General features: G+C 39.0%; 1 protein-coding gene across 3 annotated transcripts in view; it reads right to left on the bottom strand.

The window, feature by feature from the left end:
• The window catches only part of LOC122802621 (cyclic AMP receptor-like protein A), a 3,720,933-nt gene that overhangs the window by 84,828 nt on the left and 3,609,562 nt on the right, over window positions 1-26,543 (bottom strand). For 2 of the 3 annotated variants that reach the window (XM_044072312.1, XM_044072313.1), the window contains one exon: window positions 1,955-3,885. In XM_044072312.1, the coding sequence (XP_043928247.1) occupies window positions 3,721-3,885 (165 nt within the window). In that variant the 3' untranslated portion in view covers window positions 1,955-3,720. Of the gene's footprint in view, window positions 1-1,954; window positions 3,886-26,543 lie in introns of those variants that run through there. The other variant, XR_006364962.1, reaches the window with a different exon arrangement.

The following is a 26,543-nucleotide window of genomic DNA, read 5'->3' as shown; positions in this document are numbered from 1 at the left end:
GCTGCAAACTATTAGCAGCCCTCTAGAGTACCATGAGTTAAGATGATTGACCATTGCATTAAACTGATGAAAAGTCACACTGGTTTCAGGCTGGAAACAATCTTTGTTTTTGCCTGAATACAGCTAGATCACATATATACATTTAATCTACTACAGATCACATAAAACAGTATCCTGACTCAGAAAACCACTGCATAACATTCAGCAAGATACCATCATTTCTACTATGTTGAAAGCAGCCAAGCTACAGAATATAAACACACTATTTCCAAGTCTATCCAACCTCTATTTTAAACCTACCAACTAGGACTGCCACAATAACAAGTTATGTACTTAGAATTCTGTTGAACCATCTCAGCACTGAAACTGTAGTATTGTTTAAACACTCTTAAAATGTACTATTCCAGATATATATTAAGTACATTTGTAAGCCCGTTTTATTACTGTCTTACTATTAAGTAAACCTGTATAATGTCTTGTGTATTATTATTATGATGTATATATAATTTTTTGGTATTTGCTAAGAATCTGAACAAAATGTGATATAATGTATTGTTCTTCAACTTTATGCAATATGGAACTGTTCTTCACAGGCCTCCACTGAAAATGGACCTTGTGCCCAGCTGGACTTTCACAGTAAACAAAACAAAATAAACACAAATAAAAAAAGGCATTTTGCATGGCCTCACACCTCCCAGCTTTGAAATAGCCATATATCCCTACCCCCAAAATCCTGGAGCTCCTCTGTATATAATGGCAGAAGCTAAGTGCATTACCTCCAAAGATTTCAATAAATACCACTGACCCTGAACTTAGTTGACTGACTGGCAGCTATACAAATCACACAAATGACTGGTAAAGGGTGCAGCTTCTACATACCACTTCACTGATGAGCTCCAGCATGGCAAGAGCCAGGGACGGCTGTGCACTGCTTTGTGTTAAGCAGAAAGACAAGCTAATTGTTTCTGTGTTACAGGCGTTCATTTCCCCTTACACAATGTGTAAAGAGTTTATGAAGCTCACTCTTTGTTAACAAATTCCTTCTTCTGTTTCTGAGTGGGTTTTACTTCCTAAAGCATTTGCCAGTAATTTTCTGTACCTTTTAGACTATACACCAAATTCCATATGAAGCTAAGAGGGGGAACAAAAGCATATTGTTTTTTTATGTTAGTCAGGAGATTCTATGTAAAACTTGTTTTTTTTTTTTTCCATGAAAGAACAACAGTCAGTGCATGTTTTATAGATAACTTTACAATTCAGAAGTTGGTACAAATTGAGCCTGTTCATAAAACATTGGACTTTTAAAGCAGACACTGAAAATCCTAAAATTTAGTTTAAAAGTGTGTATAAATCTTTAGCCATTTACATTTTATTCAATGGCTCTCTCATGTTAAATATATGGATACTGTGATGTCACCAGAACTATATAAGAAGGCCTTTTAGCTGGTTAAACTCTTATTTAAATGATCAAAATATAACTGATTTACCCAACCAATACACCAAAATATGGCTGTATGTGGATTTCTAGTTGATTTACCAATACCTGGTACAGTTTAGCAAGTTATGCAACCAAACAATTTAGCAGCATAAAAAAGTTGGTAGTAGCTTAGACAGGAGTTAAAGATCAAAAGACATTTAGCAAAAAGAATAGGGGACATTTTCAAGATTTAATGAAAATGTATTTAAGTTTTAAAAACTTCCCTTGTTCTACTATGGGTAGATTTTTGTATTTTTTAGGTGAACAGACTTTGGCTGATCAACACAGTTACTATATATGTCTAGCTACATATATGTCCAAGTCTATCCCACTTCTCTTCTATACACCCTTTAAACCTACCAACTATCAGTGCCACAAAAAACAGTGCTGTACCTGTTGATGTAATATACATATACCAGAAAGGTTGCTGTTTAAATACAAAAAAGATCATGTGATTACAGAAAAAGCAGTCCTGAGGCATTTTTAGACATGGAATCTTTATAAGGAAGCAGACCAAATAATTTGTGAGAGTTAAAGCAATTTATAAGTGAAAATCATGTATAAGAAAGTCACAAATGAGTTATTGTAGTCTCCTATGGCACATTTATGTTTTATTATATCTCTGATCATCTAACTTCAAAAACAATTAAGTCAACTTACTCTCTTAGTTGCTTTCAGTTAATGTAGCAATCAAACAGTTCCAGTATGAGTTATGAGGACTACCCATTGTATTAAACTGGCAAAAAATCCCACCAGTTTCTCACTTTTTTTGTTGACTGCAACTAGGTCATATATACAAATTTAATCTACTACAGATTGGATAAAGCACTATCCAGACTCAGTAAACCACTACACAACAGACATGTATCATAACTTCTACTAAGCTGAAACCGGCCCAACTACAGTATATAGAAACATACTAAATTTTCTGAATCTCCCTGTAAGTTACCACATTCTCCACATCAAGGTCACAATCTCAACAATAAAGAAAAGCTGGAATTCTGTGGTGCTGATATTGTACCAACTAGATGACTGTTTAATGACCCAGAAAATATATTACTAAACAACAACCAAAACAGCAAAATATAACTCCAATATCAGCAGTCTTAAAATAGCAATCACAACAAATGAAAGCAAGATTAACACACTAACATGACTACAATGAATACATTAGCTCTTAACATCTCAACAATCAGGAACAAAGTCAAAAATAATGAGGGACAAAGGCCTCAAATCAGGGAAAATCTTTAAAAAATACTCTATTTTACTTAACTTTAGAGGAGAAAAGATTTTGCATTAAAGTGCATTTTATGAAAAATAAGTATGGAACTCATGATTAGCAATAACTATTGACTTTAATACTCAGTGATTTATCAAAAAATAAAAAAAAAATGTTATGATGAACATGGCAAAAAATATGATGGAAAATAATGGACAGTTGAGAGTTAGACTGTACAGCACAGAGCAGTAGTTAAAGTGGCACACAGGCTGCGGAGCAGGTAAAAAACATGGCTAGTCTAATCCATCTTGCTGGCAACACAACAGGATCACTGGACAAATACATTTATACATTTCAGTCTTTTTTTTTGCCTTCATTCTTAGACAAAAATTAGGTTGCTAATGTTTCTTTGCTACACATTTCATCACAAAGGAACTAATAACACATTATGTAACTGAAGCGCAACTCTGTGCATGTGTGTGTGTGTGTGTGTGTGTGTGTGTGTGCGTGTGCGTGTGCGTGCATGTGTGTTTCTGTCTTAGCTTTGTCAGGCACAGATTTTTAATCACTGCCCTAGAAGTGAAAATACTGAAAGCTCCAATCTCTCATGCTTCAACCAAAACATCAACATGCTTACTGAAGATTCAGTTCTCAGCTGTACATTTCTGGGCGACAGTCATGACAAAAATGAAAACAGAATTCCGGAAGTCCCTGAGACAATCGGCCAGCTGTAATGTTTGTAAAATTCTGAGCACATGATGACATAAATGGGATACAGTTTTTTTTTTTTTTTTTGATCACTGAATTCTGTTGAGTGCAGCAGTCTACATATCGGATGACTGTGGAGCACAGTGCAGGGCACTGTAGTTTTATGACATTAAATATTAACAGCTTGGAATCAGTAATGAAGGTTGACAGCTCCCTCATTTTGTTTAATGAATGCGTGTGTCACTGCATCTCTGAGGCATTCCTCTGTCTTCATGTTAAGCAAAGCTGCCGTAGCTTTATCATGCAGGCTGCAATGTCACAATCCCCTTTCTTTGAGGGTCATATTAGGTGAGTAAAATAAGACAGTGGTGTCCTCACATGAGTCAGAGTCCTCTCCCTCCAGCTGAGCTGTGTATCTCACATGCTTCGAGTCGTACTCTTTTATTGTTGTTGTGTCACAGAACCTTGCTTGAATAGCTAGCTGCAAAAAAAAAAAAAAAAAAAAAAAAAAAGTGAGCAATAAAAAAAGCCGGAAAACAATTTGGCTTAAACTGCATACTCTGCTGCCTTTGTAAAGTTATACCTTTGCCTCATCTGCATTTCTTAACAAGCAGCATCCTGATGGACAAAACCAAATAAACCTTAATTTGTGTAAAACAAATAGTCACATTTTAAACAGTGAAGTTGCAAACAGGAAACTCGTATCATTCTAAGCTATTACCTAAATGCACAATTTTGAAATGTAACATTGTGACATGTATGTCTTTGTTACTGTTACTTGCATATTCAGGTCTAAAAGTATTAGCCAAATAAAATAAAAAAAAAAAATATGCTGGATTTGTTTTTTTTCTCTTATCCTAACATATTTTGATATATACAATGGAAAAAGACTCATAAGCAATTAAAGGCCTTTTCACACTAGTTTTAGCGGCCTTTGGTAAGCTGATGGAACTTACTTGCTCTCTGCAAGCATTAGAAACAGCAGTATAATGAGACGTGGCTATAAAGGCATTTATGCAGCACTGAGGTACTATTTCATCTGGGGTAGAAGGATGTTAGTACTTTTCAGGATAACAAATCTCTTTACATGTAGTACATCCTACATACAGACATTCAAATTATTCCAAGGAAGCAGTGAAAAGGAAAGTAATTGCAGTGCATGTAAAGCATAATGCCAAACCTCTACTCTGCGGGAAACCTCAGTGTAAACAAGGTCTCCAAGGTCGGCAATATTCAGACAGACCACAGAGTTATTCAACACCCTTGCCATCCCAATCAGTATAAACTCTACTTTCATCTTTCAAATTTATCTACAGCTGTGTTATTTAATGGCAGTCATTTTAACAATGACTATACTGCCAATAAGGAAACGCAACTGAATCATAATGTTTACATTATGTTAACAGACCTTTATCAAATAATCATAAATCAGTGAGCGGAGTGAAACGATTTCAATCAGTAATGAATTAAAAATTATTCCAACACACTCTGTCAATCACACATGCTACATCAAATAGAGGTTAATAATTCTAACTAATAGCTTGAGCTGGAAAATGTATTTAAAAGATGCACAGTAGATCAAAATAAGTTGATGAACCTTAGAATGAAAATTAAGAGAGATGGAAAACACACTATCTAAAACATTTATATATTTTAATATCCTTGTGAAGTGGGGTTCCTTGTAAAGTGGGGTTCTGAAATAATGACTGTTTTATAACTCCAGGTACAGACTGACAGCAATAATATTTACATGATATGTTAACCATACGTAAAGCAACCATTCATGTGTATATCACTGGATAAGACAGAAGCACAGTCTATTGCAATAGTCTAACTACACTGTTCAGAGCCAGTGGCCAACATGGTAAGTGAATTCACTAAAGTTATTCTGTGAGTTTTCTGTGGTTCCTTTTAAGCTACTGTTGTATAAAGTAGTTTCTTTTACCCTCAAACATCAGTTACAGTTGTCCAAGGTATCCAGTAACAATAAGAAGTGACTTGATGCTTACTGGTACTGTTTATTACTAAAGGATAAACTTAGCCCAAGGATCAGCTCTTTGCACACTATAGCCTCAAGATAGCAAATCCTAGTCCTAGTGTCCCATTCTACTTCCATTCCCTGATAATGCTATACCTACTAGCACTGCAGTGGATGCAATGTGTCTGTTGCCAAATAATTGCATTCTGAAGCACACTTATGTTACTGGAAAGGGAAGAAAGGACACTTGGTACTGGGCTATAAGCAGACAAGGACACAGCCAATGGTGAATTTGATAGTACCAAGTTGCCAGGTAAATTCCACGTAAACTGGTTACCATAATTTTAAAAGTGTCAGTAAAATAAAAAAAGCATTAGTTTATCATACTTGTTGATTAAACATGCTTAGCACTTTCGGCCCTCTAGTATCACAGGACTTCTTTAGAGTAAAAATAAAAAAAAAAACACTTAGTACTGGGGCTTGGTTACCACAAAAAAAGCTAAAAACAGTGTAGTGTAGTGTAGTATGTGTGTGTGTGTGTGTGTGTGTGTGTGTGTGTGTGTGTGTGTGCACGGTAAAAAGCAAAGAAAGGAACAGAAGAAGAAAATGTAATCGTGGTCACTCAACAGGACTTGTACTTACTGGGTACAGTAACATCCTCTAATATGGAACAGGACTAGTGCAGAAGCACAGAATTTTGATGCTTCCAATGAGGGCAACAACAACAGAGTATATGTAGATCTATGTTTAGAAGCTGACACGTATTTAATCTTATGGAAAGGCAAGACACAGGATGGGGAAGGAAAGATTATAAAAGATACATGGTCAATAAAAATGGAAGGAAATAAATTGTGTTCATGTAGTATACCGATCTCCTTCATACAATCCTCTGCATTCCTGACACCTGTGTCTTATGACCCAACCCTTGATCACGAGGCAAAGTCTTGACATTTAACCTCATCTTTTCAACATGGTTTAACATACAGTATGAAGACAGAATGGAACGACATGAAACACAGTGTTCATTTATATTTCTCATGGGATTCTGTAAAAATATTTAATCAGATATGCTGTACTACACAAATATATATATAACCTCTGTCATGATGCAATATCTGCATGTTTGAAAAAGCAGCAGTCCTTGGGTATGAATGGGTGGCAGGAATATATGGTTAGTTCCCAGATAACTGGCTCATCAATGGCAATACAAAACTACTATTTTCCAACATTTTCTGAGGTTTACTGACCTCATATTTAATTACAGGAAGGGTGTTTAGGGGGGTTTACGACTGCAATTCCACTGCAGCAAACTGATCAAAATCAAAAATATTCCATACAAGAACACAATCCTTAGCATGTGGTGAAGCAAACTTTATTTTAACATATTAAAATGAACTGGCACCTCAGCAACACACCTTCGACAGGTTCTACAGCCATTCCAAAATATCAGTATATTAAGTACTCACAGAATCAAGGTCCTGACCAATCAAAAAAGAAAACTTCAACACTATACCCCAACTCAACTTAACAACCATACAAACAAATACCATCAAAAATACATTAAAAATGAAACCCACAACACTAGCTCCTGACAACCTGCCATCGACATACCTCAGTATAGCCACCGAAATCATTTGCTTCACTGTGTCTATCCTAACTAATAGATCCAGTACAGAAACCTACAACCCTCTCCTCTGGAAAGTTTCCCTCACAATCCCATTACACAAAGGTAGTACATCCACCGAACTGACAAACTTTAAGTAAAACCCAATATCAGTCCTTCCTCCCCTCTCCAAAGTAATTGAAAAATGCATACATCAGCAACTCCTGGCGTTTCTATTTGATAACCATCCTACTCAAAATGGTCTTTGACCACACCACTTCACCAAAATTGCCTTAGTATATTTCCTGGATACCATTAATCAAAGTAAAAATTATAAATCAATGAGCAGAGTGAAATTTTGACTCCACCATTTTCCTAGACCTGTTAAAAGCCTTTGACATGGGCTCACATCAACTGCTCCGCTAAAGACTAAATCTTCTAGGCCTCACAACATCCTCAACTAGGTCCACCAGCTAGATAACCAATCACATGCAGTCTGTAAAAATAGAATGACTTCCACTCCACCTTCCTTCCAATCACTACAGGAGTCCACCAATGTTCCATACTTGGGCCAATACTTTTCAATATTTTCATTAATGACATGCACAAGGAATCAAACCTCAGTGCCATAATACAATATGCTGACAACTCAGCTTTAGTTTGCTCAGCCCCAAATCTTCACACCTTAGAAACTATCACACAGGATGCTTTCCCCTCTATAGAAAACTGGCTAAATAAATTTCAGCTGCTCTTAAACCCCAACAAAACAAAACTAATCTTTTTTTCCTTCCCAAATAACATAAATTAAAACAGCACTGACCTTTATATTATCTCCTCAAACAAACATTGAAAACATCACCAACACAAAATTACTAGGAATTATCACTGATAAAAAATTAAAATTTGATCTACACATTAACACTGTAGTTAAAAAGACACACTGCAAACTAGGCTCTCTTTACAGAGCAAAGCACCTACTAAGTGATCATAGTAAAAAATATCCACCACCTTCCTTCTCTTTCCTAACCTCCTATAAGCCTCAGCAATATTCACAAATCCCAACTCTTCTAATGAACAAAAACTAGAAAGCACCTACAACAAAACTGGCAAATTTGCCTGCACTGCAAAGGGCTCAATACCCTCAACTGTCTCAAACTTCCTCAACACATTATCCACTCCTAGCTACTCACAGCACATAAAATAGTTCACCATCTGCTTAAAACACCCCTACTGTCAAATCTCATCCAATGGCATTACCAAACAGGACCCTAAGATTGTCTGCTGCTAATAAATCAAATTATTACAGTGTGTTGCTTTTCTCTGTCACCATCTCCAAGGCATGGAACAAACTTCCAAACCACATTGGGCTTTTAAATAACCTGCAACAATTCAAATCTGCCCTAAAATATCACCTGGCAACTAATAAACTATGCATTCAATAATGCTTACAATATATTCATAAATATAATATTTTTTAATTTTATTACAGTATCTTAAAAACATGTATTTCCTTAATCTGATATGCTTTGTAAATAATGTTTGCTGACTGTTTGCTTTGAAATACTTTGCAAATAATGTTTGTTGACAGTTTTTCTTTTGAATTGTCAAAAATGCATTTCTATGCTTGTTTTGGAGCTTTTTTTCCACAGGCCTCTGCTGAAAATGGGCATTTTAGTTTGCAGATGAAATTTCCTGGTAAACAAAAGCAAATAAATAAAATAAATAAACAAACACATCCCTCATTATCTACATATTTCACTAATAAGCAGCAGCCTACAGACAATTTAAAATGCACAAACAGATTAAGAAATTTAATATTTCACCAGGAATTCATTGCTCATACCCTTCAGATACAAAGTTTCATACTTGAAAATAAGCATAGCCTCTTTCTTTAATAATGTGTCAGAAACATTTAGGAACATATCAGCATTAGAGCAAATACATATGATAAAAACTGTATCTTTTCATGTTGTCTGTGATGTTTCTGTTGCAAATTTACTGCAACAGGATTGCCAACTGCCACATGATTAATGCCTCTGATAAGTATTAAAATTCTGACCTTAAAATGTCTCTTAGTCTGCCCTATATAATACAGTTAACATTGGCATTTAAGAGCACAAAGAAACTGCATTATGATAACAGTTTCTGTTATCCAAAGATCTAAAATAATGTCCATTTACAATATGAGTTTCAACCTGGCCTACATATTTATAAACAGAAAAACCTTTACATTGGACAGAAACTGAGTCAATAGTGTCCACTGCAGGGTACACAACATGATACATTTTGCTGGTGGAATAACTTCTACTGCCTGCAGCGCCATTATAACGCTCCAAAATTGGAAAAGAGAAAAAACATTAAAGTGCTTCTGTAGCATGACACCTGACTGTAACAGAGCTTTCAGAGGCATGTACTAATTGTTACACACCCTCTAAAAAGAAGTTATGTTCTTACCATAACGTTCCATGTGGAGTGTTCATCTCGCCTTTGTTCTTACACATGGGTGTCGGAGCCGATCCTTGGCTCCGAGTCGGCCGCTTAGCAAAGCTCTGCATCCAGAAGAAGCTCGAGACCAACCTATCTCCCACAATTCCCTCTGTCTTTACCTCAGATCTAGTTTGCAAAACAGCACCAGATCCAGCAACAATAATGTAAATATCCAATACATACATATACACAAAGAGTGTAACTCAAACCAGTAGCACTACAGAGAGAGACCAGCAGCGGGAGATAAACAGACCAGACCTCTAAACTGGACGTTCTTCCTGACCTGAGGGTGGGAATGTAAGAACAAAGGCGAGATGAACACTCCACATGGAACGTTATGGTAAGAACATAACTTCTTTATGTGAGAGTGTTCAATCTCGCCATTTGTTCTTACACATGGGTAGCGTCCCTAGCTCCGTGACCCTGAGAGACTCACGGAAGAACGTTCCTGAGCACAGTGGAACCAAAGGTTGCTCTGTCCCTGGAAATTCTATCCACCTTATAATGAGTGATGAACGTATGTGGTTTAGACCAAGTGGCGGCCGCACAAATAGTGTCCAAAGGTAGGCGGGCCGCATGAGCCAAAGATGTAGAAACTGATCTAGTAGAATGTCCTTTTGGTTTGGTGGGCAAATTCTGACTACAAGCAGCATAAACACAGGTAATACAATCAGTCAGCCATTTGGAGAGAGTACGCTTCATCACTGCCATGCCCTTTTTGTTGTCCACATAGGCTATAAAGAGCTGGTCTGCTTTCCTATGATCTTTCGTTCTATCTAGATAGAATCTGAGTTGTCTATGAACATCCAACTTGTGCAACATATACTCCAGCTTATTGGAATGATTTTTGAAAAATGTGGGAAGCTCAATGGATTGATTAATGTTGTTAACTGAACAAACCTTGGGGAGGAAAGAAGGGTTGGTGTGTAAAGATACCCTGTCCGGATGAAATATTAAATATGGCTGTTTAATGGAAAGAACTTGAAGTTCCGACACTCGTCTGGCTGAGGTGATAGCTACCAGATAGAGAGTTTTCCAGGACAAGAACTTTAAGGAACAGGAAGAAGCTGGTTCAAAAGGTGGTAACATTAGCTGGGATAAAAGGAGGTTTAGATTCCACGGAGCTGTAGGAAACCTGACTGGTGGTCTAAGATGAAAGGATCCTTTCAAAAAGGCTTTACAAAGCCTATGAGCCATAATAGGTGCTCCATTCTCTCCTACATGAAAGTTGGAAATAGCAGCCAACTGAACCCTTAAGGTGGCAGTAGAGGCTCCCTGGTGAAACAGCATGGATAGGAACTCTACAACTTTGTTTAGTGGAGCTATTAAGAGATCTAAATGCTGTGCAGTCGCCCAGCATACAAAACGTTTCCACTTACTAGTGTAAATTTTTGTAGTGGAAGCCTTATGAGAGGCTACTAGAATGTCTTGAACCACCGGAGAAAGAAGATCAGACCTGGCTAAGAAGGGAAGCGGAGCAGCCAAGCTGCTAATCTGAGGGACAGGAGCGACGGGTGGGGAGCTCCTGACGAATGGGTCAGTAGGTCTGGCACCGGGTCCAGAATCCAGGGCTCCCGTATTTGGTGTGCTTGAAGAAAGGGAAACCAAATCTGACGAGGCCAGAATGGGGCAATGAGAATTACAGTCCTTTCTAGATCCTTGGCTTTCTGGAGAAATCTCGGTATCAGAGGTATAGGGGGAAAAGCATACAGGAGCCCCGGGGGCCAATCGTGAATCAGAGCATCCCTGGGGACATCCCCTGGAGGGGGTAACAGGGCAAAGTAGTGTCTGCATTTGGTGTTCATTGGAGATGCAAACAGATCGCAGCAAGGCTGGCCCCTCCGCTATTGTCTGGTTGAGGGACCACTCGTGAGGTAACAGGATGGCTCTGCTCAACCTGTCTGCTATAACATTGGATATCCCCGGGATGTGCGTTGCTATCAGAAAGCGACCCGTGGACTCTGCCCATTGCCAAATTCTCATGGCCTCTCTGCACAACTGGTAAGACTTGGTTCCTCCTTGTTTGTTTATGTACCAAACTACGGACATGTTGTCCGTTTGAACTGCAATAGTCCCTAGAGGTAGAAGGGAGGAGAAGTGTTGCAACACTAGAAACACTGCCCTCATCTCCAGGACATTGATGTGCAGGTTGTACTCTAGATTGGTCCATTTGCCTTGGACTGTCTGTCCCTGAAAGATGCCCCCCCACCCTATCAGGGAAGCGTCCGTGGTCACTGTGGCTATTGGTGTGGGTAACACAAATGGTCAGCCGCCGATGAGATTGCGATTCTGTAACCACCAAGACAGGTGTGCTTTGCAGGTGTTTGTAATGTGAATTTCGTTTGTCAGCGGTAACTGTTGGAACGACCATTGTGCGAATAGCAGCCATTGGAGAACTCTCATGTGTAGTCTTCCCATGGGAACTGCAATGAGGGAAGCTGACATGAGTCCCAAGACTTTCAGAACTAGTTTGGCTGGGGATGTTTTGGACAACAGAAGGAGAGATATGTGTTTTTGTAGGGAAGTTATTCTTGCGGAGGGGAGTCTTAGAAGCAAGAAACGGGTATCCAAATATGCCCCTATAAATGAAATATGCTGTGATGGCTATAAGGCAGATTTTTCGAAATTTATCGAAATCCCTAGGTGAACACAAAGGCTGAGTGTGTAGTCCCTGGCCTGTATCAGTCGACGCTTGGTGGTGGCAGTAAGGAGCCAGTCGTCCAGATATGGAAACACCTGGAATCCTAGGCGTCTCAAGTGAGACGCTACCACTGCCATGCATTTGGTGAAAACCCTGGGGGCTGAGGTTAGACCAAAGGGCAGGGCCCGAAACTGAAAGTGGCTGGCTCCCAGCCGGAAGCGCAGGTGATCTCTGGACGCTCTGGCCATTTTGATGTGGTAGTATGCGTCCTTGAGATCTATTGAGCACATCCAGTCGTCCTTCTGTAAGAACGGAAGGATCGATTGAAGCGTGACCATCCGGAACTTTTCTTTCTTCACATAGGTATTGAGATTGCTTAGGTCCAGAATTGGCCTCCAGTCCCCTGTCTTTTTTGGAACTAAAAAGAACCTTGAGTAAGTTCCGGATCCTCTTTGGTCCGCCGGGACTGGATGGATGACCCTTTTTTCTAGCAGCTTTGAAATTTCTATAGCTGCAGGTTCTCGCAGATGGGGCGGTACATCTGGGAATCTTTTCTGTGGTAAGGGGGGAAGTAGAAATGGAATTTTGTAACCTCTGGTAATAATGCTTTTTACCCAATTGTCTGAAGTAAGACTTTGCCAGGCCTGAGGGTATAAAGCTAAACGACCCCCGACTGCCTCCAGAGCAGGACAGTCGGGCTTCCTCTCAGGAGTGCTGGAAAGGCTTCCCAGGGACCTTGGTTCTGCGGACCCCCTCTGCCGCCAGGGCGACGTCTTCCACCTCTGCCCCCCCCCCCTCTGCCTCTGGAGGGGGCATCACCCTGTGTGCTCGGGAAAGAACCCTGGGGTTTACGAAACCACATTTTCCCACCTCGTTGCCCTTTGGGGTACGGTCTGGATGGGGTGGAAAAACTGACTCCGACAGCAGACAGAGTCTTTCCCTCTTGCTCACACCGGGTCAGGGTCTCCTTTACTTTGGGGGCAAAAAAGAGTGGCACCATCAAAGGGGGCGTTAGTAAAGGAAGACTTGAAGGCTTCTGCAAAGGAGCATAGGCGCATCCAGGATTGTCTACGAAGAGCAATCGCTGAAGCCGCAGCCCTACTCGATCCTTCGGCTGCATACGAGATGAGCCTCACAGACAAGTTTACAATAGATGTAAGGGTATTGAGCTGTGCTGTAACCTTATCCGAGACAGCAGCATCTGTAGTACCCTGGAGGGTATCTCCCAACTCTTTGACTAGATCCCTCTGTAAGCGTGTGAAATGTGTCAAATAGTTCAGCAATCGCATGGAGAAAGTCGCTGAACTGAAAATGCGCTTCCCATATCTGTCCATGGTCCTAGAATCTCTGTTAGGAGGATGGACAGATGAGGAAGATTCGGACATCTCCTTTTTCGTGGCAGCTGCCACCACCATAGCGTCCACTGGAACTCCCTTTGTGAGGTATGCCTTATCCTGAGGGGCCGTAATATATTTATTAGGCTTTCTGGGAACTGGCTCCACTGTGTCAGGTGTCTCCCACGTCCTTCGAGCAATTAATTCCATTAACTCGTCGAAGGGCGGAGTGACCCAGGAGGAAGAAGGGCGAGCACCGAATGCCTTCAGCAAGACTGGCTCATCCTCAGAAGGGGGTAGGGCTTGCCAATCACCTCTCTGTTTTAGGATCTCCAGGATGTCAGAGAAGGAGACATCCTCCGAGGGTGATTTTGGGGACCCTTCTGACTCATCTAAGTCAGTATCTGATGTTAAGGACTCTTGTGGAGAATCTAAGTGCCTCCTCTTGCACAATCTTTTCCTCGGGACGTCATCGGGGGGGGCATCCGATGAAGCCTCCGAGGAAGAGGGGGCTCCCTCTGGGAGCGGCTGAGACACTGGTGCTCGACGCTTTTGAGTAGCCGTGGGTGCAGAAGAGGACAACGGGCCTTTATGGGAGGGAGACGTTGCTTCTGCTGAAGTAGTTGTCTGGGAAGACAATACCTTCCTCATAAGGTCGAAGGCCCCCGGACCCCGAGCCGAGGAATCCCCCAGTTCCGAAGAACGCGGAGGTATCTCCGACGCGGAAGCCAAGGGCACCGACCCCGAGGACGGAGCCGAGGTGATCCGTGCCGAGGCGCCGAGAGGGAGAGTCGGCACCGAAACATCGGTTCGGCTCTCGGTCCCAGAACCAAGGATAGATCGTCGGCTCCGCGAGTCCGGTAGTGGTTCCGACGGAGTCGAGGTCAACAGTGCCGACCGAGAAAGAGACGGTTCTGGCACCAAGGGCTCCACTATCAGCAGATCAGCATCTTCCGGCTCCGAGGGCAGAGTAGGCCTCGGAGGAGGACCAGATGGAGACAAGGGAAGGCCTTCGAGTCTCGACACCAACTGAGAGGAGACTGCAATGAGTTTGGACAGGGCCGTGTTGTCTATCAGCTTCTGCACCACACGATCTACGTCGGTGTCGGAGAGGGGCCTGGAAGACCATGTCAAAGGAATCGAGGACGGTGCCGACCTCAAAAGAGCAGGAGGCGGCAGTTCCATCACCGGTTCCAAGACCCGAGGCTTGGTGACAGACAATAGCTAGACACTCAGCCCCGAAGTCTGTGGAACCGGTGAATGAACTTTAAAAGAAGAACTTGGAGCTGATGATGTGGGCTCCGAAGTCTTCGACTCCTTCGAAGATTTAGAAGTCTGGTCTGACTTATCTAAAGCCTCTTGGAAAGCAGGCTTCAGAAGACCTCTGTCCATAAGCTTCCTGCGTCTATCTGTCATGACCCTTCCACTAAAGGAATGACATATTGAACAGTCCTCCTGAAGGTGGAGAGGGCCAAGACAGTAGACACAGGAGCTATGGTTGTCGGTGACAGACATCTTCTGTCCGCACTGACATCTTTTAAATCCTGACTTAACCTTCTCTGACATAATGAGAATTTTTAAAGAACAAAGTCAAAAATAAAGTGTCACAGCAATAATGATATCAAGTATCAAGTAGTCAAATCCGGGTTTTAGTAGGTGGGGTAGGCCCTAGGTAACCTAAACTAAATATAAAAGTATTAAAACACTATATATATAGTTAAAGGGAAAACCAGACCATACACGCACACACACACTATATAAGTCTACAATCCTAGAAATTTTTAAAGAAAATTTTCTTTGAAAAGTTAGCTTATCTGTTCCAGTTGGCTCAGAGCTCTTCAGAACGATGCGATCAGTTGCAGCGTCAAACTAGATCTGGGGTAAAGACAGAGGTAATTGTGGGAGATAGGTTGGTCTCGAGCTTCTTCTGGATGCAGAGCTTTGCTAAGCGGCCGACTCGGAGCCGAGGATTGGCTCCGACACCCATGTGTAAGAACAAATGGCGAGATTGAACACTCTCACATCTGCTGTTATGGTCAGGTGTCAATAAAGGGATGTTACTTCACTCTTAACTGTCCCTAAGTATCTTGCTTCATATTTCCATTCAGGGAAGTTTACAGATGTCAGTCTATAAGTAACTTATTTAACTAAACAAACTGTCCCTGACATTTTACTCCACTTACTTTTATTTGCTGTCTATGTTACAACACTCGCTAAGTGGTTTACTGGCTTTAAAAGCCAGTAAAACACATAACGCTTTTTTGTTTCTTTTGTAATGGTTAGCACATGGATTAGGAATTACTCCATGCATTACACATAGTTATGATCAGGTCACACTATTAAACAGCTATTATGTGTTCTCCACATGGATGCCTAGATTCACCTGTCAAACTTTTCTCTTGAGGTGAATTTCTTGGCATTCGTGTCTCGAACACATAATAACATGGTTATGATCAGGGACCCAATCATAACCCGCTATGTTATCCCCCTTTCTGGAAGGGGTATCCCATATTTTAAAAGGGTCTATATCAGAAGATCAAAGTTTCAAAACTTCGAATCTGATATGATCAACACCATATGATCGAAGTCTTGAAACTTCAAATCTTTAATGGAGATCTCCGAACAGTGCGGAAAGGGAAGATTTCCCTTTTCTGCATTGTAGTGCAATCTCGGAGTTGGTATATTTAAGTAGGGGGGGGTAGGGCTGCAGGGGGGGGGCTTGCCCCCCTGCTTAAAGCATTTAAATGGTTTGTTTTTGTAGGTTGTTGTGTTTCAGTGTTTCAAAACTTCGATTATATGGTGTTGACCATAACAGATTTGAAGTTTTGAAACTTCGATAATGTAATATAGACCCTTTTAAAATAGTACTGGCACATAATGGCCAGCGATTAAACATTAGGACATCTAACTTTGAAAAAAAGGTTTGTCCACCTTACTGTCCATCTTTCTGAATATTAGATAAGTAATACAATCCAGTAACTAATCAAATCCTCTTCCATCTCAGAGTGGGTATTTTACAAGCACACCATGTTTAAAATATATGTGTGTATATGTGTACATGTCTCTCTCTCTCTCTGCACACACACACACACACACACACACACAAACACACACACACACTTATATAGGGAAGTCATTTATTAAGTCAAATGTCCATAATATCAAGCATTTATGTGTTAAAATTTTGGAACATTGAACTGGCTTTTATGCCAATTGCCATTGTTTTTAGAGAGTGGGATTTTGCCCTTTCCCCAGTTTAATCTTGAAGTTGGTAAATGTAAGTTGCGGGATTTGTGGTGGTACAGAGGGGCTTGTTCCTGAATAAAAGATCTTTTTTTGGTTCTGTTTTTTTTTTTTTTCACTTTCAAAGTAATGATAGGAATCCATATATACAATATATATATATATATATATATATATATATATATATATATATATATATATATATATATATATATATATATATATATATATATATATATATATATATATATATATATATATATATATATATATATATATATATATATATATATATATATATATATATATATATATATATATATATATATATATAGATATATATATATATATATATATATATATATATATATATATATATATATATATATATATATGAGCACATCTTTCCATCGAACCGGAAAGTCATCAACTTCTGATACAGCTGGTTCAGCTGATCAAATATCATCTGACTGAAATTTTACTGGCTTTGCCAGTACAAGATTGTTTTACAGTGGGGATTGGGGAATACGCCCTTTTTGTATTGTGATCTTGGAGTTAGTATATATAATTAGTAGGGGATGTGGGGGTGCAGGGGTGCTTCCAGACGGTTATGCTTCCATATATTTATATATGTATATATATATATATATATATATATATATATATATATATATATATATATATATATATCTCAGACAATGTAACCTAGTACTGAGGAAATAAAGTTTTTCAGCCTTAAGGGTAGTGAACACTTTCCTTAAGGAAGAACAAAATGCAAAAAGGAAAATTCAGTTGTGCAGGAATAATTACTCTTGATATTGGCATATGAATTATTAAAATAGACAATTGTCAAAACCTCTTCTGTAAGATCCATGTCATTAACATCACTTCACATTCTTACTAAAAATAAGACAACAGGATTCGAGCTGGTATTGCTTATTTAAAACATAGTTTATTAAATTAAAATAAGAGATGAACACTTGTTCTTGTCAGAGCTTCATTAGATTTAAATTATATATAGCAGTAACAAGCAATGTATTCTTTTTTGTTTTCCATGTAAAGTACAGCAAAGGCTTTAATTCAAATGCACTTAAACAGAACACATTCAGTAACAGTGGTACATACATAGTTTGCACCTTTGGTGCTTTTTACTACTTATCTAAGTAAGTAAAAACTCATTGTGCATCTGGGTGCTGATCAGTTTGCTATGAATAATGCCAAGAAATAAAGCAAGCATCTAGTCCTGTGTTTTCTTGCATGAATATAATATATAAAATAGATGAAAGTGGCACTACACTATTTCTTTGGTGAAAAAATGTACTCTCCATGGTGAACTACTGTGGGTTACCTCACTGTGCCTAAGATTCAAGTATTGTGCATAAGCAACCTAGTTCTAATAATGACAGCGATAGTGGGCTGATGTAAAAAACACTGGATAGGAGTATCTTAATAGAATGCAATATGTTTTCAGTGTATGAGTCTGTAATGCAATTACCACTTCTTACTACTTCTAAAAGCCATCCATTTAAGTATTACTATAGATTATGAAAGCTAATTCATGAGATAAACCACACGCACACACGTATATATATATATATATATATATATATATATATATATATATATATATATATATATATACACACACACATACATGCATACATACTCACACACACACACACACACACACACACACACATATTTTTTTCTTGGACGAGATGCTCTCTTACATAAAGACAGTTTGGAAAGGTTCTTGAGTAGGCATATTTACATGCAGTGTAGTTTTGCTGCCCAGCAGTCATTTTCAGATTATTGCTCTTATACTTGCACATTTCATTTCTCCTTATTTTGAAAACTGATTACCTGTATAGCTGTTTTGATTTCCTTTATGTTCATAATTATCCTATTAGTGTCAACATTTCCAATACCTCTCTTGGGTGCTGTCAAAAATCTACACCTAACTCTCCAGGCTACATAACCAGCCCTGCAAGTTAGATGTTTGGCCCAGATGACCTCAGTTTGATTATCAGCCCAGTCAGTGCAGAACTTCCAAAGCTGGCTGGTGATGGATGGGAGTGAGAAGTTGATCGCTCACAAATTCCAGGGAGTGGTATCAGCAGTGTCCTGTTGAAGGGCAACCTTGTAGGGGAAGGCCTAAGAGTGCAATTCATGCACAAGGGTTCAGGAGGTGCAAGCCTGCCACACAGCTCACTGTTCTCTAGCAGAACACAACATATGTGATGAAGCCTGCACTCTCACTGGCTCACAGTAGGGCAACACATTATACTTTCAGGTTGGCCAATAAGGGGATGGTATCAATAGTGTTCATAAATCTCCCACATCCTGCTAGATGAGGGCTTCAGTTCCCCAGTTCTCACCTCCCTCTTTAGAGTCATCATATGTAGCAAGGAAGGGAAGCATAAATGAATAATCAGGGGGACGAAAGTTTGATGGTTATGAAAAGACACGACCCCCCCCCCCAAAAAAAAAGAAGACTAAAAAAACACACACGCACAAAAAAAATCTCTTTGAGGTACATCAGGTTTTATTTCTGTTGAAGATACAGACTTTGACCAAGATATGGCAACAGAAATTTCTCCATACTTCCACTCTTATAAAACAGGTTGTAAAAGTAGATAATTGATACGGCAGGGTAAGCTTTAACTGGGCTCATTACTTCCAAATGTCTGCCATCAAAAGAAACTTAGAAATTATTTATAGATCAGTTATTTTTAATATTACAGCACATTCCACAGATAATGAAAATGCACTTTTCCAATCTGAAGCTGGTAAAAACACCTACCGCTTAGAAGTCTTCATTCTGACTTAAAGACTAATTAGTTACCCAGGGACTTGCCAAACTGGTAGGGGAAGTTTGAGTAAAGTGCTGACTCCTGCCCCATCATGGGGGGCAATTCAGCTTACTGCAATGTCTGAAGCTACTGGAGAAGAGGTGTACAGCATGAGGCATATGAGTTAGGGATGTGCATGTGGCTCTGTTAAGCAGCATTCACATGGTAAACGTCACAGCATGTGTGCAGGTATGCAGATGTACAGACTGAAGGTACTGCAGATTATTACATATGAAAAAATGTAAGCATAACCACTGGGGTGGTGTTAATGGACTGTCTAGGTGATGGTGTTACTCACTTACTTGTAGAATAAATCTGCTGACTGTGAAACAGAAGACTAATGCAAGGAGAGAAAAATAACGCAAAAATACTTAATGCTTAGCTGCAAAGAACTCCTTTTTATTGAGCTTTAAGTCTGAATCCCCCAGCAGAGCTACTGTGATACTTTTGCATCACAAGATGTTGAGTAAGTAAACATTCAGTATGTCTTGGAGCAATTTCTTGTTATAATGGCATCCAAATATTAACATCCGTTTACTGTTGTTCACATGAAATATATGCAAACCTCTTTGAAAAGCTTGTGGTTTCAAAGTGTTCCATTTGAGCAATCTGTGTCCATGTCAGTACAGAAGGTCATTACAGGGAAAGTTATTTATTATTAATTGTAAGCTGATGATAATTACCTTACCTTTTCTCAAGACCCTGTGCCAGATTTTACCATTCTAGAGGACTGCCTGGGATCAGCTGCTCATTTGTTGAGAACTGCCTGCATATACACCTGTCAAAGCCAAAGGCCATGCTCATTCGTGTCACTGTTTGTCATTTACATCTTCTCCTCTGATCCTCTTAATAATTCATGGGGGAAGCAAGTTGGAATTTGTGAAATGTGTTTATCGTCTAAGTGTGATCCTTGATGACAAACTGACACTGAAGGATCAGGTGTTGTCTGTTGTCAAGACATCTTATTTCTGTTTGAAGAATACTTCCTGAATCAAACATCACATACTGCCTTTGGACTTGAAAGAGATAGTATGTGCAGTAATCATCTCATGGATGAATTAAAGTAACATCCTTTACATAAGGCTTTTCGACAATGTTCTGGGTCATCTGAAGCAAATGCAAAATTCCACAGCCAAATTACTGACTGATACTTCTCAAATAATCAGTTTTGTGGGACCTGCACTTGGCTTCCAGTCAAACCTTGCTGTATCTGTAAGATCTTGAGCCTCACCTACTGTGCCATCACAATCTGAGTCTTGCTTACCTTAAGGAGCTGCTAAGACCCTTTGCCTGGCAAAACTACCAGGTCTTCAGGTGAGGGACTGCCGTCTGTTTCATGTATTTAGATTAGAAATATATAATTTGCACATCTATCCCTTGTTTTGTGAAACTAGCTACCATCCCTGATTCTGTGAATGATTCTGAGTTCTCCTTTAAAAGGTCTCTGAAGATCCATGTTTTTAGAAGTCTACTTACATTTTTTCATGGGTACTTCAGTCTCCTTTAGGTGACTTCAATTTATTAATTTTTAGTTTACTAGTTCACAGTATTTACTTACATCTCTTGTAATTTTAACCTGAATTTGCCCCCTCATGTCTTTCAAGCTTTGCAACTGCTGACTTGACATAGGGGGCATGCTTTTCTATGCTCCCTTGGTTTTGAATGAAAGCACAGTGGCAATGACTGATTGCAGGCTCTTGTTCCACAGGTGGAACACAGAGTGCTCCCACTAGGTGACATCCAAATGGCAAGAAGGAGACATTTTCATCCACCAGGATGGGTGAGCCAGCAGTGACTTCTCACTCCCAACCTCTCTGGCCAGCTCTGTCAAACTCCTAATTTGGATCACCTCGGCCATAGTAAGAGCTGTACCTGCTAAGCTACCAGAGCTGGCCCATCCTGAGGACTTTTAACCCTAAACCACATCTGTGTAACAGCCTGCTGGGGGGAGAACTACATTAATCAACAAATAGCAAGCATGTTAGAAAGCAAAGGAAGTCCCAGTACAGAACACAGGTGTTTTGACACTTACTGTAAATGTCATTCTAGGTTGTTTATAACATGCTCCAGAATGGATCAGTAGAAATACCCAGCGACCAGAAAAAATAGTATAGAACAAGTATGATACTCTTACTGGTGTGCGGTTAGGATCATAATCCACTGAATATGAAGTTAATGGGAATGAGCCATAATGACAACAGAAAACAGGCAAACTGCTGCATCTTTAAACCTAATGTCTGCATGGTGCACAGGTGTTCCTTTTTCACATTATGATGCTCTTTATCATCCAGATGACAAATTAAATACTGGCTTGCTTCACACAAAGAACTGCACAGCAATTACAGTTGAGTTTTTTTCATCTGTAGTTTATGTGACCTGATAAAACTGCTGCGGTACATGTACACACACAGATAAGCAACTTTAGATAACAAAGACATTCGCTCCTTCACTAGCTTTTACAGAGCTCTACTCCTAGGAGGATTAATGCACCATTAAATGTATGGCTTGTGGCAATGACACACATCTGCCTATGCCTGCAAAGCAGCAACACTAATTTTATCCCTCTACATAAATTACAGGTAAAAAAGTGCACTGCTTGATAAAACTCTGATGCACAATGACATCCACACATAGTCTGAGCTGTAAATTCAAGCATAATGTAACTTGCCAATGCACACGTGTGCTTGTTTTGGCAAGTATAAACTATATGACTTAAACCTGAAAATAACATAACATTCTGTAAGTAGCAACCACCATTAAGTGAAGAAACTGTAAAAAGTACATTTGTTGTAATGTTCTATAGTATGACAGCAGCTAATGACTCCATCAATCAATGTGGGGGGGGGGGGGACTCTGGCTAGGAAATGGACAGTATAGACTCCACAAATATTTGGCTTATGGCTTACTCATTGCTGAACCAGCAAATGATCCCCAGAGACTGATGCACTCGTAGTTCTCATGATACCATCCAAGGAAAACACACTTTTGAGGCTAATAAATGTTATCCCTGAGTTTAAGCTATACATAGAAGCAGCCAAAACATACAGCTATAAACACAAGCTTTCTTTTATACTAATAAAATATACACCAATGTGACAGCTCTTGGTCTAGAAAAAGATAACATGCTTTTAAGTTACAGAATGGTATAGAATACTGTGCAGAATTCCTGTAGTTCAATATTATACAGACAGTTAGTCAAGGTTATGATGTTCTACATGATAGTTTAGAAATTCAGTGTTTCTGTATCACATCCTTCAAAGTACAATCTTCAAGCTGTTTACATATCCACAAGATAAATAAAATATTTTCCAGGATATGTAAAGCAACCAACAGTACTTTTTCCACGACTTGTTTTCTTTTCTGTATTTGCCAGGCAACAAGCCACTACTATGGCCACCAGCATTAGTTTGTTTTCATTTATGGAGCAACAATATAAACAGCATGGCTATGGAACAGCTGTCATATAGGAAATAATCAGACTTTTTTCTTTTAGCCCTGACATTCCTCTGTGAATGTCCACAACGTTCCAAGGGTTGTGTGTACAGTGGAGGGTGTTAGGGTTTGCTACCCACCTCCATACCTAACTACTCCATATACCCACTCCAACTGTAAGCAGATGCCTCCCTCTATCTGCAGTATCCACTGTGTCTTGTAGGCAGAGTGTTTGTCCCCACTGTTCTCATTTGGGTAGATCAGAGGGCATCACTTTGTCATTCCTCTCAAGCCAAATCTTCCAGTATTTATGTCACTAATCAAACCAATATATTCTGGGTCATTATGAATGTTTCATACATCTGTGATATAAAACAAGAAATCAGTCAGCATTTTAATGTGTCTTAAGATCCCTGCACTCTTTTCTAATGAAGGAATGTCAACTAATAAATGCTAAAAAAAATCAACTGTACTGTTATTATACTGATCTACTGATTTTATCCTAAATTTGGGGGATTCTTTATAGAGAAAGGTTAACTAAAACAAGCTATAGGATTTAATTAGGTTCATAGGTGGTTGATAGGCTTCTGGGCCAAGAGCCATTTTAAGTCTGACCAAGCTTATCCTAAATTTGCCAAAATATCGCTGTTGTGTCAATTCCTCAAATAATTTTAAGATTATGACATAGGCTTGTACACATCAAACATTTACAGGCTGTCCCTGTCCATTTCCCATCCATTGGTCCAAGTTATGCTTAAATAGAGTTAGGGATAAACTCTGCTTCACAAATACCTGCCCCTCCAACAAATCCTGTTAAAGTTGCATACAAGGTTTAGGTCTTTAGGATGGGTATTTTTGATGCTATTTGTTTTGCAGATCTGCAACAAACCCATCACTGTGGGATCAGAGGATGCCTTGTAGGTGAGGCATAGATCACCACACAGCAGTCTGTAGGAGACTGAGTACAGAGATAGGGCTTTGAGATGATTCACACAAGGCTTGTTGTTTACATCCTGTATTCTTTTTGTGAGGAATCTCTGCAATCTCTCTCAAGCTGTTGCTTGTGCCTGGTCAGGTGCATGTTGAAGGATGCATTGTACTCTGTGACTGATCTGATGAGAGCCCTGTACAGTGGAGCAATGACCTCCTTGCACCTGGATGCTGTGCACTTACTTATAAGCTGTTCAACGTAGAATGATTTTCTCACTACAGTACACACAGTAGCCAATGGTCAGATTACTATCAACATGCATTCACAGATCCCTGACCACTAGGTCTACTTTTACAGGTGTTATTATCAATGTGGTCATTTCCAGGGGTGGCCATCTTTCCAAAGAGTACTAATTCTTATTCTTAGTAAGTTTGAGAGGTGTATGGGCAGTCAATGAGCACCCAAAGCATTCTGGTTATTATTTGCACATGAAAGAGAAACAGGCTGCAAGGAAAATATGAAAAACAGCAAACTTCGTTGAGAAAACCACTTTATAAGAAATAGCAAAGCTTTCGGGTAAAACCCTTTTTCAATACTAATACATAAAATTCAAACCAAAATGGTTTAAATACAGGTCAAAAGTCACATGACTAGCAGTCCAAAGGTCATGTGACAACACAAAACACAAAAAAAGAATCATAAGAGTATATAAAAATATATGCAAAAGTGTATATAAAATATACATATAAACACATTAAAAACTTAACATCTCAGTTTAGTTTGCTGTAATTTAACAAGCACAGGTTTCAAACTAACCCTATTATTTAATCCTGGAGAATGATCTGATTCAAACCTAAGTATCCATTCATATTCCTTAAGTTCAAGTAAATTATTAGTATCTCCTCCCCTAAGATTCAAACGTATAACATCTATAACTTTCAAATAAAATTTATGCTCAACAACAAATTTAGCTATGTGTTTATACAGAGCATTTCTATCACAAGTAATCCTAATCTCTGACTTATGCTCAGTGATACGTTCCTTTAACTTTCTAGTGGTCTTCCCTACGTAAAATGAGGGACATTTGGAACAAGTTGCCAGATATACTACAAAGGATGTAGTACAAGTTGCAGGTAAGTTAAATTCATACATTTTCCCACTAACAGGATGCTTAAATTCATAACTACTCTCACCAATAATATCAGAGCAACACACACAATTCATACACTTATAGGTACCAGGTTTAGCAAACAAAATTGAATCAGGAGGTCTGGTAAAATCTTTAAAACACAGTCTACTCCTTAAAGTCCTCATATTCCTATATGCAAAAAAGGGTCTATCACCCAAAATACCTCTAGCTTCAGCTGATGCCATCAATATAACCCAGTTTTTTTGTATAATCTGCTTAACAAAATAAGTCTTAGCATTATACGAGGTAACATACTTGATTGTAGGATTCTGGCGATCAACAGTAATAGTACCACAATTACCTTCTATAAAAATAGGTCTCAGGGTTGCCTTTCTATCAATCATAACCCTATCTTTCAGATCCAATAGTAATTTAGGATCATAACCGCTACTTAAAAAATCTTCAAGCATCTCATCAAGCTGCATACTAAAAAGTACATAATCAGTATTCAATCTACTCACCCTACTAAACTGAGATGTCACAATTCCTTTGAAGACATGTGGGGCATGCATACTACTGTGATGGATATATCTGCCTGAATACACATCCTTCCTATGGACACTAGTACGAAAGGTCTTTAAGGAGTAGACTGTGTTTTAAAGATTTTACCAGACCTCCTGATTCAATTTTGTTTGCTAAACCTGGTACCTATAAGTGTATGAATTGTGTGTGTTGCTCTGATATTATTGGTGAGAGTAGTTATGAATTTAAGCATCCTGTTAGTGGCAAAATGTATGAATTTAACTTATCTGCCACTTGTACTACATCCTTTGTAGTATATCTGGCAACCTGTTCCAAATGTCCCTCATTTTACGTAGGGAAGACCACTAGAAAGTTAAAGGAATGTATCACTGAGCATAAGTCAGAGATTAGGAGGGCTTGTGATAGAAATGCTCTGTATAAACACATAGCTAAATTTGGTGTTGAGCATAAATTTTATTTTAGAGTTATAGATGTTATACGTTTGAATCTTAGGGGAGGAGATACTAATAATTTACTTGAACTTAAGGAATATGAATGGATACTTAGGTTTGAATCAGATCATTCTCCAGGATTAAATAATATGGTTAGTTTAAAACATGCGCTTGTTAAATTACAGCAAACTAAACTGAGATGTTAAGTTTTTAATGTGTTTATATGTATATTTTATTTTATATACACTTTTGCATATACTTTTATATACTCTTATGATTCTGTGTTTTGTGTTGTCACATGACTTTTGGACTGCTAGTCATGTGACTTTTGACCTGTATTTAAACCATTTAGGTTTGAATTTTATGTATTAGTATTGAAAAAGGGTTTTACCCAAAAGCTTTGCTATTTCTTATAAAGTGGTTTTCTCAACGAAGTTTGCTGTTTTTATTATTTGCACATACCATAACCATATATGGTTTAGAAAATGGTTCAAGGAATGGCTTCTTTCACTATACTCTGTACTGCTCTCCTTGT

Source organism: Protopterus annectens, chromosome 5.part0 (assembly GCF_019279795.1).
Source record: "Protopterus annectens isolate FY-2018-M chromosome 5.part0, PAN1.0, whole genome shotgun sequence".
NCBI lineage: Eukaryota > Metazoa > Chordata > Ceratodontiformes > Protopteridae > Protopterus > Protopterus annectens.
The sequence above is the reverse complement of the archived record's forward strand: the minus strand, read 5'-3'. Positions and strand labels throughout refer to the sequence as shown.